This window comes from Aspergillus clavatus, genomic scaffold, assembly GCF_000002715.2.
Source record: "Aspergillus clavatus NRRL 1 1099423829791 genomic scaffold, whole genome shotgun sequence".
Taxonomy (NCBI): Eukaryota; Fungi; Ascomycota; class Eurotiomycetes; order Eurotiales; family Aspergillaceae; genus Aspergillus; species Aspergillus clavatus.
The window spans coordinates 948882-968829 of NW_001517108.1; the positions used below are offsets into that span (position 1 = coordinate 948882).

A 19948-nucleotide genomic window follows, 5' to 3' on the forward strand; every position below is an offset into this window, starting at 1 on the left:
GTGGAGTAGTTCAAGGATAGAGGGCGTACAATAATAAGGTGCTAAGAAGGAATTGTACTGGAGAAAAACTTCGTGTAGTAGTCAGAGTTATGATGCGTATCCTTCTCCAGTGATGTATGTCGCATCGCCTCTAAATATTCATGTCCGTGACAAAAGACCCCCCCATTTTCAATTAGTAGAATTTATATACGACGAACTCCAAAACACCCGACCCCAAACCCCATAGAAATGCAACAGTGAATGATACCAGACAATGGCCAGTCCCATGAATTCCATGCGTCTGTCGCTCATTGAGCGCTGACCATCTGATTGCGCTCCATGAGTTCCTCCTGCGCTCCGAGGAAGTCGTCTTCGCCAATGTCACTGACTTCATCCCAGAACTTGCCATGCTCGTCTCCGTCATCCCCACTGACTGTCCACATGCTTTCGCGTAGCCGTTTATTTCGCTCCCGGTCCTCCTCAATTCGTTGCTCGATCTGCCTTTTGTCCACGCGCATCCCGCTCGGCCTCGAACCTCGTGGGGTTCCACCTTTCGTTTTCGTTACGCCCTCTGCCTCCTCTTCTCCCTCCAAGTCTAGATGTGCTGCATGTGGCTCCCGATCCTTCAGCCCAGCGTCAATCTCGGCTACGCTTTCAGCGGAGAGAATGTCTTTGTTTTGGAGACCTTGGAGAACACGGCGTACATGTTTGACGTTTGCGGCTCCCGATCCATCTGGCGGTACGACGGCATCCACAACGCGTAGGATGTCCCGTTGCATCATGCGAACGTAGGGTGTGTGATTCTCTTTAGTGGCCATTTCGCAGAATTGCTCGATAAAGTACATGATATTAGCTCGATTATTCATGTTGTTCTATGGAGAGGAAAGAAGTCAGCATGAAACAGTTCATAGTTCATGATTGAGATGGGCGAGACGGCGAGACATACCCTCTCAAGCTGTTCGAGGATGCAGGAATGAAGGTCCTCGTCCATGTCCCGATATTTGAGGGCATAATGCGCAGCCTTCTGGGATGAAGTGACAGAGGCATTCAGATGCTGCAGCTGCGCTGTAAAGCGCATGCGCACCTCGAACGGATCCGCCATCATTGTTGCGATACTCGACTATCAAACCCCTGTGATACGGCTCACTTGCCAGATACTGATAAGTGATAGCGGAAAATCAGCGGAGAGCCTCCGATATCAGGCGGTCAGTTTATTTGACCGGCAGAAAATGTGGGGTTCCGAGGACTATCGCATCTCCTTTAAGAATATAGTCTCAACTCTCCAAGCAACACCAAAGGTTTGTACCTGGCTCTCTAGGCTGTGACTATGCCAGAATGTTATAGCACGCAAGCCAGAAGCATGGCTATGGGCTTGTAAGGGTTGCTATCTTTATGAATAGCGATTGTCTCGATCGCTTTTTCTCCCCTGTGAATTGACTGAAAAAGACGTTGATAGTCGATGTATATATGAGCCTTAACTATGCCGTACAACCCATTCCTATGGCCAGTGACCACCAATATGAGCTGACCCGAGTTCCAGCATCAGATTACTCCATGCGACCAAGTCGCAAGGCAGTCTGCATCTTGCCATGAAACAACAATCTTAAATTTGGATAGAGATAACAGGCACGTGTAATTTAATTGTTTGGGTATCACACCAGAAAGAAGCCAGCCAAAACTGACAATATGTCAGAGTACAGTAAATCGGAAACAGAACTATTAAACTCCTAGATCCAGTGCAGGCTACCGCGAAGACGGTCATCCTCCGAGTGCAGCCAAAGTGATGGCAAAGAAATTACTGGAAGCAGGATCCAAAACAACATCGTAAAGGCATCAATATAATCAGGAGAGCAAAAATGGCGTCTATAAGGTACATGTGTGCAATATTTGAAGGTTCAAACCAAGAGATCAAAGCGAAGGACGTCTATCCAAGGAACTAGCAAGACTAGTCCCGTCGTCGCTTTCAAGAAGACCAACCTCTTCTGCTGTATATCTCTGTCTGGATGGATCGTCGTCCAGACCTCTATCTTTGCGAGATTCTGCACCATCGATAATAGACCAGACATCCTTCTTGGTGAGTAAGCCTTGAAGGACACCTTTATCGGCGAACAAGACGTAACGAAGACCCAGTCTCTGGAACATGCGCCGTACAATCAGAAAAGTCATTCCGCTGTTGAGTGTAATAGGAGTTTGATCCATCCATGGCCGCAAATCGAGGGTTTCAGTAGGATCGGCAAATGGCTGATGCGCGAAAAAGACCTGTGTAGAGCTCGCCAAGTCGCGACCCGTGGGCGATGTCGAATATTTCAGTGCATAGGAAAGTTCATTGCGTGAGATGTATCCCAGCAGAATAGGATTCGATGATTCAGTGACAACAGGGAAACCGCGATATGAGGTAACCATGAGGAGGTTGCGAAGGCTATCTATCGTATGGCCATTTGCAACGATCAAGGTCAAGTCTTCAATCTTGGTCATGACTCTATTGGCGGGCATGTCAGGTGAAGCAGTGTCATCACGGTGGTCGAGGAATGGATACTCCTTGAGATGAATCCAAGATTCATAGATACCGCGTTTGCCGAATATATCACCACACCATTTGGACAGCATAACAGCAATCATAATAGGAATCACATAGGTCAATGCACCCGTGAGCTCGAACATGATGACAACAATGGATACTGTCATTCGGGTAGCACCGCCAAGGGCTGAAGCAGCACCAACAATAGCATAAATTCCAGGTGTGACACAAGGGATATCCGGTTCGCAGCTGTTGAAGAGAAAGACTTTTGGATATGCGCTTTGCCACATCTGGAGCAATGTCCCCAGTGCACGGCCATATAAGGCCCCAATTGCAACAGAAGGTAGGATGATACCGGCAGGTATGTCCAATCCAAATGTAAACGAGGCCAGGAAAAAGCCAAGAAGCGCAGCCATAAGTAGAAGGGCTATCGTTCCAGCCGATGCAGCACCGTTCTTGCACAGGCCAAATAAATCATCAGAGCCCGTTCCGCACTCAGCAAATAGGGAGTGGACAAGTTCAGAGTTCTGGGCTCTCATAAAGATATTGGGGAAATTAATCAGAGCAGATAGAAGGGCCACCATCATCACTTCCAAAATTGGGCGGGACCATTTTCTCGACTGTCGCCATCTTGCAATTTTCATATTTAAGCGAATTAAGAACGCCCCATAGAGCCCACCTAAAATACCGAGGAGGATGAAGGGGATCATTTCGAAGCGATGCCATCCGCGTGTATACTTGACTTCGTAAAGCACAATATTCCCTGTTCGGAAAGGGTTGAGTGCTTGAAGAGTGACGGCTGCAACCATTGCACAGACAAAACTCTGCCACATTGTTTTATCTGGAAAGTAGTATGACAATTGCTATGACTGTTAGTGAACTTAAGCACTTTGATAATTAGTGAAAATGCACCGTACCTCCAAGCTGAATAGGACACCTCCAATGGGTGCCCCGAAAGCAACGGAGATGCCTGCAGCGGCTGCTGCAGAGAGCACTTCGCGTTTCCTCGCTATTCTGTTTAGTATATAATCAATGAGCTGTGGAGCCAGTGCATACCTTCATTATGATTCAAATTGTCGAAGAATTTCATCATCAGATTCGCGCAGCAGCATGCAACATGCACAAGAGGGCCTTCTTTACCTAACCACATGCCTGAGGCAACTGCTAAGCACTATTCTCAATAAGTATTTAAACAAACCAAAATCATGGAAAATACCTACTAAGCCCAGGGATTTAACCGCAAGTGTCCATGGTCCCAAAAAGTGCCTGATGACGAAGCCACCAAGAACGGTCTTGATCTCAGGAATACCACTGTGCTTCGCATAAATCGCGTAGCTCCTTACCAAAAAGCTGGCGCAGAAAGCGAATAGAACCTATGGCCGTGGGTCAGCAACCTGTCATTACGGCATGTCACTGGAAACATTCACTAACAGAATAAAGGATGTAAACAAGATATTCCACTGAATAGCCTCCACCAGAGGAGCGAAGCCCAAAGGCTTTGCTCCATGGTGTCCAATCCAAGCATTCAGAGATGTCTAATTTGTCAGGTGAGCGACATGATTAGCAGCGTTTGAAGCAAAGGCGCTCACCAGCATGACCCCAGCAACAAAAATCCCGATTCAAATAGAACCTCCCACCTCCCGGACCATTCTTGCAATACCCTGTCTTAAGGTCCCCTAGCCAATTGCTCGTTATGTCAATGCATGCCGCAATGATGCCAACGAGAATTCCGGTCGCGATCAACACCACCCATACATTGCCGGCCTCCAAAAGCCGGCGGGCGTATCCCGATAATCCAGGAGAGCTCGAGTAGAGCAACCGCTTCCTTTGTCGCTCTTTGGTGTATTCGAATATCCAATCAATGGCTGTAAGGTCGTCATAGCCCACTCGTCGCCCCGGACCTTCCACGTACCAGTCTAGAAACCCGCCATCTTTTTGCGGGTTGAAATTTCCATTTTCAATCCGCGACCTCCTTGAGCCCGACGCAGCATTGTTTTCTGAGGTACGGTCATATCCCGCGTCCGATATGCCAAAGGGGATGCTGCCGAAACGAGATTCGTGTTCATCATTAGAAAATAGGCGCGAGATACTAAATTTCGATCGTTGTTTTTGCTTCCGTTTGAAAGAGATACTGCGATTTGTATTCATTAGTTTGCGAATACTATAAGTGCTCTTCCAATCACTCACGGTTCGGTCGACCCCCCAGGCAGCGATTCATCATTGTCGCTATCTAAATTCGAGGCTTGATCATAGGGCTGTGTGGATGAAGATGGTGCTCCGGCTCCCAGCCCTGAGCGCATCGTTGACATGACGGATCAAGCCAGCATATCAGTGTAAACCTGGCAGCTATACCATTGCTTCAGTGAGCGTTCATCAGTTTGAGCAAACTTACCCAAGCGCATCCAGACAACTGGTCTCGCTATCGGAGATGTGGCGCAAGCTCCGAGATTAAACAAAGGCGGTGAATAGTTGATAGGCTAGACTGCGCCACAATTTGCGGCAGAAAACGATATCGAAGGAAAAAAAAATACATTTTCCCTGTCTTAATTGTTCCTATCACTGGAGTTTCTTCTGGAGGCAGGATTCAGTATGGATGGAAGACCTGCCTATGAGAGGCTACTTGATGAGTCTCAGATCCTCGAGCAGCTTCCGAATGAGCTTGCGGAACTCATTCGCACTGCCTCTGGGACTCAGTTTCTCAATGCGCTCGCGGTTAGCGCACTGAGGTCACGATGTACAGAAAGCCTTTTCAGCATCTACGAACCGATCTTCGTTGATTTAGGTGCACGATGGCTCTCTTCAGATCTCCAAGTCGATCAGTGTGATATACTCTCTGCATTTGCCCGCATTTTACCATTCGCGCCGTATCTACGATCTTTTGCCAGCCAACATGCCGTCTCGTGGGCTGGACCTCTATCGGCTTTGGCTGCATCGAAGGAGCAAACTCCCATAAAACTTGACGATAGTACCCTCCGCACGCTCCTCCTTGCTACTTTCCGACTCCTCTCCTACCAACATGATACCTTCGCGAAGACCGTATCCCCTTTACAGCTCCAATCACTATTCCAGCATCACGATCGGTCGATAAGATATTTAGCAGTGCGGTGCTTTGCTCTATATATGCGTGCAGCTGACGCTGCTACGGAGAGAGTGGTTGGTTCATACGTCGCAGATGGCCCGATAGAAGGGGAATGGGAAGACATGACCATTGATTACCGTTGCCTGGGGCTCTGGGAAGAGTGTCGGTGGAAGACTCTTGAGAAGCAGATTCTACAGGCCAGATTAAACCGGCCGATATCTGACGGCCACTTGCAGGCGGAGCAGCTACGAGATTATTATACCACTCGCACCGCCGAGGTTTGTGGAGTGTTAATTCCTCGGCTGCGCGATTCACCATGCTCGCCATCCTCAATCGTGAGAACGCCTACTGCTGCGGGGAATCTGCGCAAGATCGCGACAGCATTGCTTGCACCCGAGCCCATTCTTCTTGTTGGCCTACCGAACTCCGGAAAAACAACTCTAATTAATGACATTGCCTCAACGATGGGTCAATTCGAGTCCATGGTCACACTCCATCTTAACGAGCAGACAGACGCCAAGAGTCTCCTTGGAATGTACTCGACATCTCCTGCTACAGGTTCCTTTGCATGGCAACCCGGTGTCTTGACAAAGGCTGCAAGAGAAGGTCGCTGGATTTTGATCGAGGACCTCGATCGTGCCCCTTCTGAAGTCATTGGCCTTATTCTGCCGATTATCGAGAAGGGTGAATTGACTATCGCTAGCAGGAAGGAGCGGATCAAGTGCGCCGAAGGTTTCAAAATTATTGCGACGATGAAATCGACATACAATATTGCAGGTGAAGAGGTTGCTCCAAGTGCCAACCTGCTAGGAAGCAGACTATGGCAAAGAGTCTCGATAAACTCTCTTTCAATAGATGAAATCCGAGAAGTGATCATGCGCAAATTCTCTTTGCTTGAGTCTCGCGTCCCAGTTATTATGAATGTTTACCAGCGAGTCTGCTCTTCCTTCCATGGCAGCCTGGCCATTAAGAGCTCCCAGGGACGGACACCCGGTCTTCGCGATCTGATTAAGCTGTGTAGTAGGTTGCAGAGACGACTGCAGCAGCTGGGAGCTAAGACGGGTTTTGAAGCAACGCCGGAGTCTGTTGACGACGAAATTTTCCTGGATGTCGTGGATGTTTTTCTCAGGTATATCCCCGAAAAGGCTTTGGCCGATTCGCTTTCAATGGTCGTCGCAGAAGCACTTCAGATATCGCCGCAACGAGCGCAATTCTGTCTTCATGAAAGGACACCTACGTACTCGGATCATGGGAGCAGCGTTACACTCGGCAGGGAAATTTGTCAAAAGAACAAAGTACCAAGCGGCTCAGCCTCTAGACTCGCTGCTGCTTCTTCCCGATTCGCCTCCACGAGAGCTGCTGTGAAGCTCATGGAGCAGGTTGCCGCTGCTGTACAAATGGCCGAGCCGGTTCTCCTTGTCGGTGAGACCGGTATCGGAAAAACGACAGTGGTCCAGCAGCTTGCAAATTTGATGCGACAGAAGCTCACTGTGGTAAATTTGTCTCAACAGAGTGAGAGCACCGATTTGCTCGGTGGCTTCAAGCCTGTCAACATCCGTACTATGGCCGTCCCTATGCTCGATGAGTTCAATACTCTATTTGAGTTGACGTTCTCCGCAAAGAAAAACCAGAAGTTCCTCGCCTCTGTCTCCAAGAGCGTCGCTGCAGGGAATTGGGTACGTTTGGTGAATCTTTGGCATGAAGCTGTCCGACTTGCCGATGGTGTATTTAAATCCGGCAAAGGTTCGCAAGGTAGGGCAGGCGAGGAGGAGCAGCCGACGAAAAAGAGGAAGCTGGATTCGCCGAAGTATCAGCAGTTGCGTCTGAGATGGGAAAGATTTGCTACACAACTCAACGATTTCGAAGCGCAGGTATCACAAGGTGACGCTAAGTTCGCTTTCGCTTTCGTGCAGGGAAAAATCGTTCGTGCTCTTCGCAACGGAGAATGGGTCCTACTTGATGAAGTGAATTTGGCCTCCCCAGATACGCTTGAGAACATTGCCAGTCTTCTGCATCATGGGAGCGAGGGCTCTCCGTCTGTGCTGCTATCTGAAGCTGGAGATGTAGAACGGGTTTTCGGTCACCCTGAGTTCCGGATCTTTGGTGCCATGAATCCTGCAACTGATGCTGGAAAGAAAGACCTCCCTCCCGGTCTACGGTCGCGCTTCACTGAAGTATATGTTCAGTCCCCTGACAGTGATCTAGATGATCTACTCGCTCTGATTCAGAAATATCTCGGCGATTTGACAATAGGTGACTCGAGAGTTGTATCAGATTTGGCTCAGCTTTACATGGAAACAAAGAAGCCCAGCAGTGACAACAAGCTCACAGACGGAGCGGGACAACGACCTCATTTCAGCATTCGCACTCTGGTCCGCGCACTCATATATGTTATCGAGAACGCGCACATATATGGGCTGCGCCGAGCGATCTTTGAGGGGTACTGCATGAGTTTCCTGACCGTGTTGAGTCAGCACTCAGAGCGGCTACTTATGCCTCTTCTTGAGAGACATATTTTCGGCAATGCGAAAAATGCCAGGGCTCTTCTGGGACAAATACCTAGGCCACCAGTTGATGGTAACGCTTACGTGCAATTCAAGCATTACTGGATGCGACAGGGCAATACAGGTCCTGAGGCTCAACCTCATTACATTATCACTCCATTCATCGAAAAGAATCTCAAGAACCTAGTGCGAGCGAGCTCCACTCGCCGTTTCCCAGTCTTGTTGCAAGGCCCGACCTCAGCTGGCAAAACAAGTATGATTGAGTATCTTGCCAAAGTGTCTGGGAACAAGTTTGTTCGGATCAACAACCACGAACATACCGATTTGCAAGAATACCTTGGTTCATACGTCTCAGGTGATGATGGAACCCTTCGCTATCAGGAAGGTGTTTTGGTGGAGGCACTGAGAAACGGATACTGGATTGTCCTCGACGAGCTCAACCTTGCGCCTTCCGACGTGTTAGAGGCAATGAATCGACTCCTGGATGACAATCGTGAATTGTTTATACCAGAGACACAAGAAGTGGTTCATCCACATCCCAATTTCATGTTGTTTGCGACTCAAAACCCTGCCGGCTTGTATGGTGGTCGAAAAGTACTATCGCGCGCTTTTCGGAATCGTTTCCTTGAGTTACATTTCGACGATATTCCTGAGAGTGAACTGGAATTCATCCTCAAAGAGCGATCCCAAATTGCACCATCGTTTTGCACTAGGATTGTTTCGGTCTATCGCAAACTGTCTCTTTTACGCCAAGCAAACAGGCTTTTTGAGCAAAAAAACAGTTTTGCTACCCTTCGTGATCTTTTCCGGTGGGCTCTACGCCAAGCAGATGACCGTGAACAACTGGCTATCAATGGCTTTATGTTGCTGGCCGAACGTGTCCGTAACCCGCAAGAGAGAGCGGCAGTCAAGGGAGTCATCGAAGAGGTCATGAAGGTCCGCATCGACGAAGAGTTAATCTATAGTGCGACTGAAATCGAAAAACGCGCTCCTAATCTCAAGGAACTGGCACCAGGCATTGTGTGGACAAAAGCGATGCGACGTCTTTTTATCCTGGTATCAGTTGCCCTTGAAAACAACGAGCCAGTCCTGCTTGTCGGAGAAACTGGCTGCGGCAAAACACAACTTTGCCAAGCGGTTGCAGATATCTGCAGGAAGCAGCTGTTCATTGTCAATGCTCATGTAAACTTGGAGACCGGAGATCTCATTGGAGCTCAAAGACCAGTTAGAAACAGGGCCGCCATTGAGAGTCAGTTGCTCACCGATCTTGGAACAATCGTCAACGCAGGCGCTATCGAATCAGCTTCACTCGATGATCTGAGAAGTGCATTCAACGCAATGACTGCCGACCAACTGAACTCGTTCGATCCTGAAATAGTCCAACGTACCCAGAGAAACATTGCCCGCTTGAATGCTCTGTTTGAATGGTCCGACGGTAGTCTCATCACTGCCATGAAGACCGGGCAATTTTTCCTTCTCGACGAAATTTCCCTGGCCGATGATTCAGTGCTAGAAAGACTTAACAGTGTCCTCGAGCCCCATAGGTCAATTCTTCTTGCAGAAAAAGGTCCTATTGACTCGATGGTGGTAGCGCACAGCGGGTTTCAATTTCTTTCAACTATGAACCCCGGAGGTGATTATGGAAAACGGGAGCTTTCAGCTGCTCTTCGGAATCGTATGACTGAAATTTGGGCTCCTCAGCTGTCAGAAGACGACGACATCCTACCTATTCTGAAAATGAAAATGCAGTCAGAGTTGGAGGACATTCCCAAAGCAATGTTAAGGTTTGCGAAATGGTTCAAGACAAGCTTTCAAAGTTCTTCAATTACTTCTCTCTCCATCCGTGACCTCCTCGCTTGGGTCGATTTCGTCAACAAGTGTCGAACTACAGACGACAGATTCTCGATCGTCCAGGGTGCTGCAATGGTATTTGTGGACACTTTAGGTGCCAATCCAGCAGCCATGCTCGCTGCATCATTGCATGATCTTGAGAAGAATCGTCAACTGTGTCTTGATAAGCTCCGTGACCTCTTCAACGTTGATGCCTCAAGCATATACTTCCAAGAATCAAAAATTGAGCTAGTAGGGGATGCACTGCGTGTAGGGCCTTTCGCTCTTCCTATTAGTGGCGATGCGGCACCTGATCCGCAGTTCATTATGGATGCACCTACCACAATAGCGAACTCGGTGAGAATCGCGCGCGGCCTACAGTTGCCCAAGCCTATCCTTCTGGAAGGTAGCCCCGGTGTTGGGAAAACTACGCTTGTTACTGCGCTAGCCAGAGCTCTTGGCAAGCCCCTAACTCGTATCAACCTTTCAGAACAGACGGATTTGACAGATCTTTTCGGCTCAGATGTGCCTGTAGAGGGTGGCGATGTCGGCCAGTTTACCTGGCGTGATGCGCCATTCTTGCAAGCAATGCAACGTGGTGATTGGGTATTGCTGGATGAAATGAATCTGGCCTCTCAATCAGTCCTTGAGGGTTTGAACTCTTGCTTGGATCATCGCCAAATGGTCTATGTAGCCGAGTTAGACCAGACTTTCAAAAGGCATCCAGACTTCGTTCTCTTTGCTGCGCAGAATCCCCATCACCAAGGTGGTGGCAGAAAGGGCCTGCCTGCGTCGTTTGTCAATCGGTTTACTGTGGTATACGCCGATAGTTTCACGCAGACTGACTTAAAACGAATCTGCGCGAAGCTATTTCCCGGCAGTCCCTCCTCACAAACTGACAAGCTAGTCGATTTCGTCTCCTTACTGAACGTGGCTATCAACCAGGAACGCAGACTGGGGGCTATTGGTGGTCCGTGGGAGGTCAATCTTCGTGATATTCAAAGATGGCTCCAACTCGCGGATCGAGGTGATCTGCAGGTGCCAGCGAATAACTTCCTTGACATCGTCATCTCCGAGAGATTTAGAAGCGAGGAGGACAGACAGATGGTCTCCCAGCTTTACCAACGAGTCTTTACCGATATTCCGCCCGCTGCCAAAAGCTATTACCATAATCTGACCACAGAATATTTCCAGGTTGGGTTTGGTGTGATGCGCAGGGACTCGATTGTTCAACAAACCCCAGAATCACACATGAGGATACTTCCAGGCGATCTACCCATCCTTGAGTCACTCATGCTCTGCATAGAGCAGTCGTGGCCGAGCATTCTAGTTGGACCGTCGGGCTGTGGCAAGACTACTCTCATTAGAAAGCTCGCTGCGTTAAATGGCACTGAACTGATTGAACTGGCCCTCAGCGCTGATACAGATACAATGGATCTGATTGGTGGCTTTGAGCAAATCGACTATCGAAGGGAGGTTTCATCATTGGTACGTGAAGTCCTGCTGTACATCCGCAGGCATATCATATCTTCATTGTCATCGAGCGAAAACCTGGATGCGTCTTCTACGTATCTTGAGCTCTTTGAGCGTCTACAAAGTCCAGACATCTCGTTGGAGTTTCTCTGTTCGTCGCTTCCGGTCTTGATGCAGCTCCATAATCATGAAGCCTTAGGTGACTATCTTCGAAGAGCTCAGAATTTGATGGAACTCACGAGCCAAGCCGATAAGATGAAGGTAGGGTTTGAATGGACAGAGGGAGTTCTCACACAGGCTGTCCAGCATGGACATTGGGTAATCCTCGACAACGCCAATCTTTGCAACCCATCCGTCCTTGATAGACTGAATTCGTTGACTGAGCCCAACGGGGCTCTGATTCTCAATGAACAACGTACTGATGATGGATCAGCGAGAATCGTCAGACCTCATCCAAACTTCCGTCTCTTCCTGACAATGGATCCCCGCCATGGGGAATTATCCCGTGCAATGCGGAATCGATGTGTAGAAATCTGCTTCCTATCTCCAGAGGTCGCTAAACACGCCAGTGACGCTCTGCCTGCTTACACAAATCAATCTTCGCTCTACCGCTTGAGGTCCGTCTGGGATTATGACTCGCTCCAGGATAGTGAAGAGCTTTCACGGCTCACATGCGAAGTGGGGTTGGACCATCTTTCGGTCGAAGACTTGGGCATTCTGCAACAGTCCCTTGGAATGATCATGGCTGGCTCGTTCAATTCATCGGTGGGGGCACAATTGCCTTCATTGCTGGATCAATATGTGCCAGTTGTGCTTGAAGGTTCCTCTTGGAGCCCTTCTGCTGTTTGCAAAGCCAAGTCTGTAGATTTGAGTGGCGTCTCCTTTTCCATCCAGGGACATCTCCAACCTCTACATCCTCTCGTCAATGAGCCGCTTGCTTTGATTCTGGGGCAGTATGTTAACTTGCCGAGCCTCATTGCGTTGGCTCACTTGCAAGAGTGCAAGCTCAATCTTCATCGCTTAAAGCAAAGCTTGTTACGAGCCGACGAGTCAGCCAAACATCTCAAACCAAGTCAAATGAACTGCTTGGAGAGGTCTTTGGCGTCACGACGGATAGCCTCATTAATGAAGGATCCGACGCAACCGATCAGCTCGTTCCTGGCGGATTGTGGCCAGGCGGTTTATGACTTCGTGCAAAGTCTGGACAGTGAAGTCCTTGGTGTTCCTGAGGCTGTGAACGCACTTCGTGCTGTGATAAGCTTTTGTGTAGACCTTCTAAAACTCTCCGAAGTTGGTCAAGTGGATGAAGGTGTTTTCCAGGTCTACTTGCAATTTGGAAGAGAGTTGTGCTCCTTCTTGCTGAATTCCTGGTCACCGCTGAAGTCTCTGGCCCTGGCCTTATCACAATACCTCAGTCGATTCCAAGAGAATTGGGCTCTGACGACGGGACTGAGTATGCAACGAATTTGGGAATCGTGGAGACCTGCCACTCCCGCCACGCAGGAACAGTTGAGGTCGAAACTGGACCTGGAGAAAATTGCAGCCGAGTTCACTGAACTTGCTCCCAAGACCCGTTTGGATCTTTCCCAGCTGAGTCGGGTACGCAATTCCTTGGTCGACGCACAAAGATCTATTCTCTTGGACGGTGCCGAAGAAGGGCAGCTTGTGGAGGCTCTCAAACAGACAGTGATGGAATTAGCAAACGTTGTGCAGAACTCCGATTCGCCTCAGGCTCCCTATTTTTCGCACGAGTTCGAAGCTCTATGCCAATTTCATGACCTGTCTTCGCTATGGCGAGCTGAAGCAGATAGTGACCCTATCCTCGGTACCATTCTTCCATTGTTGGCTGGCCGGCAAGCGCGGCCCCTTGACGCATCAACTCTCCAAAGTCAGATCCCTGGTCTACTTCACAAACTTTCCCTCTTTGCAGGGTTCAGTCATGCGTCAGCGCAAGGTTCTGTTGTTGACAGCACATTTTCTTTGTCGTTGTTGGAGAAATTGACGTTTGTTGGCACCACCACTTTGGGTCAAATGGATAGATTGCAGGTAGAGAAACAGGCTCTTTCCAAGGCCGTTACCGTGAGCTCTCATCAGATTGTCATGGATCAGCACAAACTGCTTAGGCAATTCGTGGCAACGCTTACCACAGAGCTTCTTGCCATCCATAAGGATTTCTTCGAGCCGCAGTGCTTTGAAAGTCTCACGAATTATCTTCGTACCGTCCGAGAACAGGGATGGTGCGACGAAGCAAGGCTGCCAGAAATCTGCTTGGATGGAGGCTTGCCTGAAGGGCACTACTTCCATAACATCGCGAGAGAAGCTTTTCCGCCATTGCTCTTGTCTTTGACAATAGGTCCTGAATTTGGAGAGAGGTATATTGAGACAAGGGGATCGGCTTTGATACAGCTGGCTCGTATTCTCTTGCAGCTGTTCGTTCCCGACAAGCCGTTTGATCCGTCCCTAGGCTTGGTCGTCCAGAGGCAACGGCATACGCAACGTGTGATCGAGTTGACGATGAAGTCAGAAGCTATAGCCGCCTTTGAAATGAGCTTCTCTGGCAAGACCTCCAACCTGCGAAACGAAGTGATACAGCGCGAACTGCAAGAGTTAGGCTCTGCTCCTCCTCCGTCTCAAGTTACTCGCCCCCAAGTCTCGGAGATTAGCATTCTGCAAGGAGAGTTCTCTAGCTTGCTCTACTCTGTGTTGAACAGATGTAATGAGTTGGATCTCAATATCGCCAATAGTCAGGATACTGAATCCCAGGGAACGCTGAATCTCCTCCGCGAAAACATTCGTCAGCTCACTCTGCGGTTGAGCGCGCATTACCGATCCTACGATGATATCACTGTACTTGTGATCCGCTTTCTTGGTATGCTGGATCTGGGGCTATCACTTCAGTCCAGTCCAGCTTCTTCCGCTGATTCACAGGTTTTGAAAGCTATAAGCAAGAGAACACCCTTCCTTGGTGGCAATTTGCATCCAATTGTAGCATTGGACAACCAGGTGATGCCGACGAATCAGACTCAGTTCGTTGACTTGAGATTCCACGAACTATCTTCTTTGAAGGTTGCGAGCAATACAGACCCGGACGTCCTTCGCAGCGAATCTGGACGGCATGCGCTGCACCGAATCTTTGAACAATTCCATATCTTATGGAAGGCTAAGCTTCGCGAAGATCAAGAAGAAGAGGCAGGCAAATCTGAATTGTACCGCTACCGTGGCTCCTGGGAAGACAGTGAAGAAGTTGACCAGAATGAGCTCAACGAGCTGTTCCCAACGTACGAAAATGATTCAGCCGAGGGAGATAGTAAAGTTACTCGAATCGACCCCAAGGCAATCTCTGTCCGCCTCGCTTCACTACACGCCAAGCTCCTCCAATCTGAGAATACCAATATCGTTCTGGCGGATTACGTCAAACAATCTGCTCGCCTGCTCGGATCTCTTTGGTCAGCGGGTGATGCTGCAAAATCTCCAATGGATCCGGAGGAGCATCTTTCTGGAGCTCTGCTGCTCCTTGAGGATGCTCTGAATGGGGCAGATAGCGTCCCAGCTGGTAAATACAACTTCTACACTGACGCCAATTTCACTGAAGCCAGGAGACTTGTATCGTTGACCCATTCTGTCAAATCTCGATTCCTTCAGATCCAGCAGGCTTGGCCGGAGCATGCAGTCCTCCAGGACGTCATTCTATGCTGCAAGGAGGTCCTCGAATTCAAACATACCGAGCCTGTGGCAAAGTTTATCACCAAGGTTGAAAAACTTCATGCCCTTGTTCATGAATGGCAGCTTGTGGCAAGCAGAGAATATTCGGCAGCCTCTCTTTACGATGAGATAACTGCTCTGATCATCAGCTGGCGTCGGCTGGAGTTATCGACATGGGCCAAGCTTCTTGATCTGGAGACAGAGAAGTGTGCTCAAGACGTGAGTTCGTGGTGGTTTGTCGCCTATGAAGCGATCATCGCAGCCCCAATTCAGCTGGCAGCATCCGACCCGTCTGAGTTGAGCGACCATGTTGTAGGTGTCATCTCTACGCTGGAGCAATTTTTTATGTCGACGACTTTCGGGCAATACAGCCAAAGACTGCAACTTGTTGCCAACTTCCGCTCATTGGTTGCACTTTATGTTGCCGATTATCCTTCTCTCGAACAACTTGTGTCTGCATTGGACAATTTCCTTGAGCATTACAGACCTTTCGAGCCTTCAGTACACAAAGTTATGGCAGACAGGAGATCCACGATTGAAAAGGATCTCAAGCAGCAGATTCAGCTGGCCAGCTGGAAAGATACTAATATCATTGCGCTTAGAGAGAGTGCCCGGCGATCGCACTTCAAGTTGTTTAAGCTTGTTCGGAAATATCGTGAGGTGTTGGCACAGCCTGTGCAGCAAATTCTGCAGCAAGGAATAACGGATGAAACGGATGAAGCTGGTTTTGCTACTACCGAGACCGCGTTGCCTTCGACAAGCTTCCCAGATGCCCTAGCTATGTGCCAGAAAGAATCCACAGTATGGCCGACCAGACCACCTAGGTTCCAAAACGTCGAGAGCACGGCCGGCAACATGAGTAACCTGTATTCTTCCATGCCGAATGAGTTTGATCTCTCAGAAGATCTTGAAGAATTTGTCAAGTTTTTCATTGAGAGCATTAAGGAATTCAAATCACAAACTCCAAAAGCGTTGACCGAAGACAACAAAGATGACGTGCAGCATCTCAAGGTCCAGAAGCGCCGTTTCTACGCTGATGTTTTGCGTCGCCTCATGGATATGGGGGTCAAGCGCAATGCCAACACTAGCTTGATTGAAAGCCAGCTCACAGTTGCCCAAGTCCTCGCCACCTGTTCGAGCCTAGAAACTGGTGAATTGACGTCACCTCTCGTTAAAGCCTCTGATCTTTACTTCCACAGATTCTTGGATCTCCTTCCGCGCGTTCGTCAAGCCTCCAGAGATTATTCAGAAGACTTAAGCAACGTCGAGGTCTCAAGAAGTGTAGGAACTGTCGAGCATCTACTCTTTACAGCCAGGAAGCAGCGAGGTGTCATTTCTCCGGCAATTTCTCACCTAGAAACGCTGAAGTCAGTGCTTCTCAAAATGTCTAATATCTGGGCCTCGGGGCCGGCGTCTATCTGCAAGTCTCAGACGGAATTCTCCAGTGACAGACAAGAGATGAGAAGAACTATTGCATGGCTCACTCCTATTCTCGGTCTCGCTATTGAGATAATTGCACTGCATTCGAAATTCTCTCAAATTGATTCTTCGAAGGTCTCTGGTGGCCTTCACACCTGGAAAGCCACTTTCGACCGCCTGAGATTGTCCTTGGACAATCTTCCCGACTTACCGTCGGGAATTACTTCTCAATGTCATAAGGGTGTTCTCGAAGAAGTCTCAATCTCTCTTTCTGGCTTGGAAGCTGATATTGCAAGATGGACCGCGGAACGTCCTGATCTATCCTTTGCATTAAGTCAAATCATCCCTTGGGTGAAAGCGAAGGCAGATGCGACTGCATGGTCTCAGAACGAGGATAGTGTAGCTATTCAAGATTTCGACGCACAACTTCTCGCAGCAGTTGACAAGATTCTTATCAGTCTCCAGAAACTTAAAGACGTACCCTCGTCTCTCGAGTCTCTCGGGTCGCTTTCAAGAAGCGACGAATTCTTCACGAAAGCAATGAAGGCTGTCCATCTGTCTGACGTCACTTCCTCACTCGACTCAGTCCTCCAGAATCTTCAGAACCTTCATGTGAGCACCGAGAACACTTATTCTCTGGCTTCTGCATTGGTAGCAAGCTTGTTACCTATCACAAACAAGTATTTCTATATCTGTCAAAATGTCATCCAGCGCTTTGTGTCAGTGCACAAGGAAACATGCAAGATGTCTTACGTGCTTGCCAAATCGTTTATTCAAATTGCTTCAGAGGGATTCTGCACGCCTGCCGAGCCTTCCACCGAAGAGAGCAAATCTGGAAAATTAGAGAGCGGTACTGGTCTTGGTGAGGGCGAAGGCGCTGAAGACATCAGTAAAGACGTTGGTGATGATGAGGATCTCTCTGAGCTTGCTCAGCAAGAACAAAATGAGAAACCGAACGAAGATATGGAGGATTCTGCCGACGCGGTGAACATGGATCAGGAAGAGATGCAAGGTGAATCGAATGACCGTGAAGGAAACGACGAAGAAGAGGACGATGAGAGCGGCTCCGAGGGAGAGGATGACATCGACGAAGAAGTTGGAAGTGTCAATGACCTGGATACGACTGCAGTTGATGAAAAGATGTGGGATGGTGCTCATGACGAACAGCAGAAAGAGACCGAGAATGAACAAGGCAAAGGAGCATCTGAGGCTGATGAACAAACCGCAGCGCAAGAGAAAGAAAAGGAGAAGACCGACAAGGATGCAGAGCAGGAAGGTGATGAGGAAGAGGAAGAGGAGGAAGAGGACGAGGAGGCACCTGAAGACGAAGGCGAGGCTGTTGGACGAGAAGATATGGATGTGACAGATCCTCATGCCAAAGAAGAGGATGCGTTGGACCTTCCGGACGAGATGCAATTGGATGGTGACCAAAAAGAGGATGATGGTCTCGAGGATGATGACGACGACGGCATGGATGATCTGGCCGATCTGGGTCCTCCTGCGGACGACGAGCAACAAGTTGATGGCAAGGAGGACAATATGGAGGATGACAACATGGATCAACCAGCAGACGAGCAGGAGATGGGTGAAGGAGACGAGGAGGCTCTAGACGGCGAAGAGACCAATGAAGCGGAAGGAGCCGATGATGGTACTGCGCCTGAGGAGGAAGAGCCAGAGGAGACTCAGCCGGAAGAGTTTCTGACTCGCCACGATGACAACGAAGCTGGAGGCGAGGAAGTTGCTCCTAGCGAAGCCGTCAACGGTGGCCTTGATGCAGACCAGGATCAAAATCAGGAGCAAGGCGCATCTGGCAATGCTCAACAAGAAGATGGCTCTATCGATCCGTCGGCAAATCCAGAACAACAAACGGGAGGTGCCAAGGAAGGGGAAGAGAAGCAGCGCAAGAGAGATGCTGGTGGTGCCGACGACGCGAGCCCAGAGGATCCTCAATTGCAGGCATTTAAGAAGCTTGGCGATGTTCTTGATGAATGGCATCGTCGCAGAAAGGAGATCATGAACGCTTCGAAGCAAGAGGAAGACAGCGAATCCCAGAAGCCCTTGCCAGAAGACACGGACATGGCTGATGTCGATTTCGAGCATCTCGCAGACCAAGATGATGTCGCTGATACTCAAGCGCTTGGACAGGCTAGTGAAGATCAGGCAAAGGCTCTGGATCAAAATAAGGGTGTGGAATCAGACATCAAGCCTGGGGAAAGCGATGTGTTGCCAGACACTGGCGAAGAGCTTCAGGACTTCCAGGAGGAAAATATGCTGGAGGATGACATGCAGATAGACGGCGGAGTTTCTACAGAAAAGCAAACCGCAGGAGCAATCATCCCTGACAGCTCCCGTACTCAGGAGCGAACAACCGACGCTGCTGGTCAGCAGGAAATTAACGAGGAGCTGGATGAGGTCGACTCCCATCTGGCAGCCATCCACCTTTCGTCCACACTTCCTCCACTGACCCCCCGGGACGAAGCTCAGCGCCTCTGGTCACATTATGAGAATGCCACAAACGATCTCTCTCTATCGCTAACGGAGCAGTTGCGTCTCATTCTCGCCCCAACCCTTGCCACGAAACTACGTGGTGATTTCCGAACCGGAAAGCGACTGAACATCAAGCGGATCATCCCCTACATTGCTTCGCAATATAAGCGCGACAAGATCTGGATGAGACGGTCTATCCCCTCCAAGCGCAACTACCAGATCATGCTTGCCGTCGACGACAGCAAGTCTATGCTGGAGAGTGGCAGTGGCCAGCTCGCCTTCGAGACACTGGCTCTCGTCGCCAAGAGTCTGTCGATGCTCGAAGCTGGCGATCTGTGTGTCCTCGGCTTCGGAAGCGAGGACCATGTTCGTGTAGCTCACGAGTTCGGTAAACCTTTCTCTTCGGAAGCCGGAACCCAAGTCTTCCAGCACTTCAGTTACCAGCAGACCGGCACGAACGTGCGCAAACTGATCGCGGACTCGATTGCTTTGTTCCGCGAAGCTCGCTGGAAGCAGTCGCCTGCTGGAGGAAACGCCGACCTGTGGCAGCTAGAACTCATCATCTCCGACGGTATCTGCGAGGACCACGAGACTATCCAACGGCTTGTGCGTCAGGCTCAGGAGGAACGGATCATGATTGTGTTTATCATTGTCGATGCAGTCAAGGGCAGCTCAATTCTGGATCTCACCCAGGCAAGCTTTGAGCCGGATACTGAGAGCGGCACAGGAGAGATGAAGTTGAAGATGAAGAGATATTTGGAAGGATTCCCCTTCCCGTACTACTTGGTGGTGCGAGATGTCCGGGAGTTGCCGGCTGTGCTGGCTACGGCTTTGAAACAGTGGTTTGCAGAGGTTGTTGATGTATCATCGTGAGTCACATATGGTTATGGTATAGATAAAATTGGGTTGGTTATTTGTATTTGACATGTTATTTTGTATATGTTCAGCATGCACAAG

At 49.3% G+C, this 19948-nt stretch overlaps 3 protein-coding genes across 3 annotated transcripts; 1 reads left to right on the plus strand and 2 right to left on the minus strand.

Moving 5' to 3' along the window:
- Positions 1-287: 287 nt before the first annotated feature.
- On the minus strand, positions 288-1081 carry ACLA_071010 (CTD kinase subunit gamma; the record flags this gene model as incomplete). The annotated part of the gene is made up of 2 exons (XM_001275493.1): positions 288-851; positions 926-1081. The coding sequence occupies 2 exons, from the start codon at positions 1079-1081 to the stop codon at positions 288-290; spliced, it is 720 nt and encodes a 239-aa protein (XP_001275494.1).
- Positions 1082-1887: 806 nt separating this feature from the next.
- Positions 1888-4806, minus strand: ACLA_071020 (chloride channel protein; the record flags this gene model as incomplete). Its single annotated transcript, XM_001275494.1, has 7 exons — positions 1888-3360; positions 3415-3506; positions 3554-3668; positions 3718-3870; positions 3929-4032; positions 4087-4628; positions 4685-4806. 7 exons carry the CDS (start codon positions 4804-4806, stop codon positions 1888-1890), a joined length of 2601 nt encoding a protein of 866 aa, XP_001275495.1.
- Positions 4807-5086: 280 nt separating this feature from the next.
- Positions 5087-19864, plus strand: ACLA_071030 (AAA family ATPase midasin; the record flags this gene model as incomplete). The annotated part of the gene is made up of 1 exon (XM_001275495.1): positions 5087-19864. One exon carries the CDS (start codon positions 5087-5089, stop codon positions 19862-19864), a length of 14778 nt encoding a protein of 4925 aa, XP_001275496.1.
- Between the last annotated feature and the right edge of the window lie 84 nt (positions 19865-19948).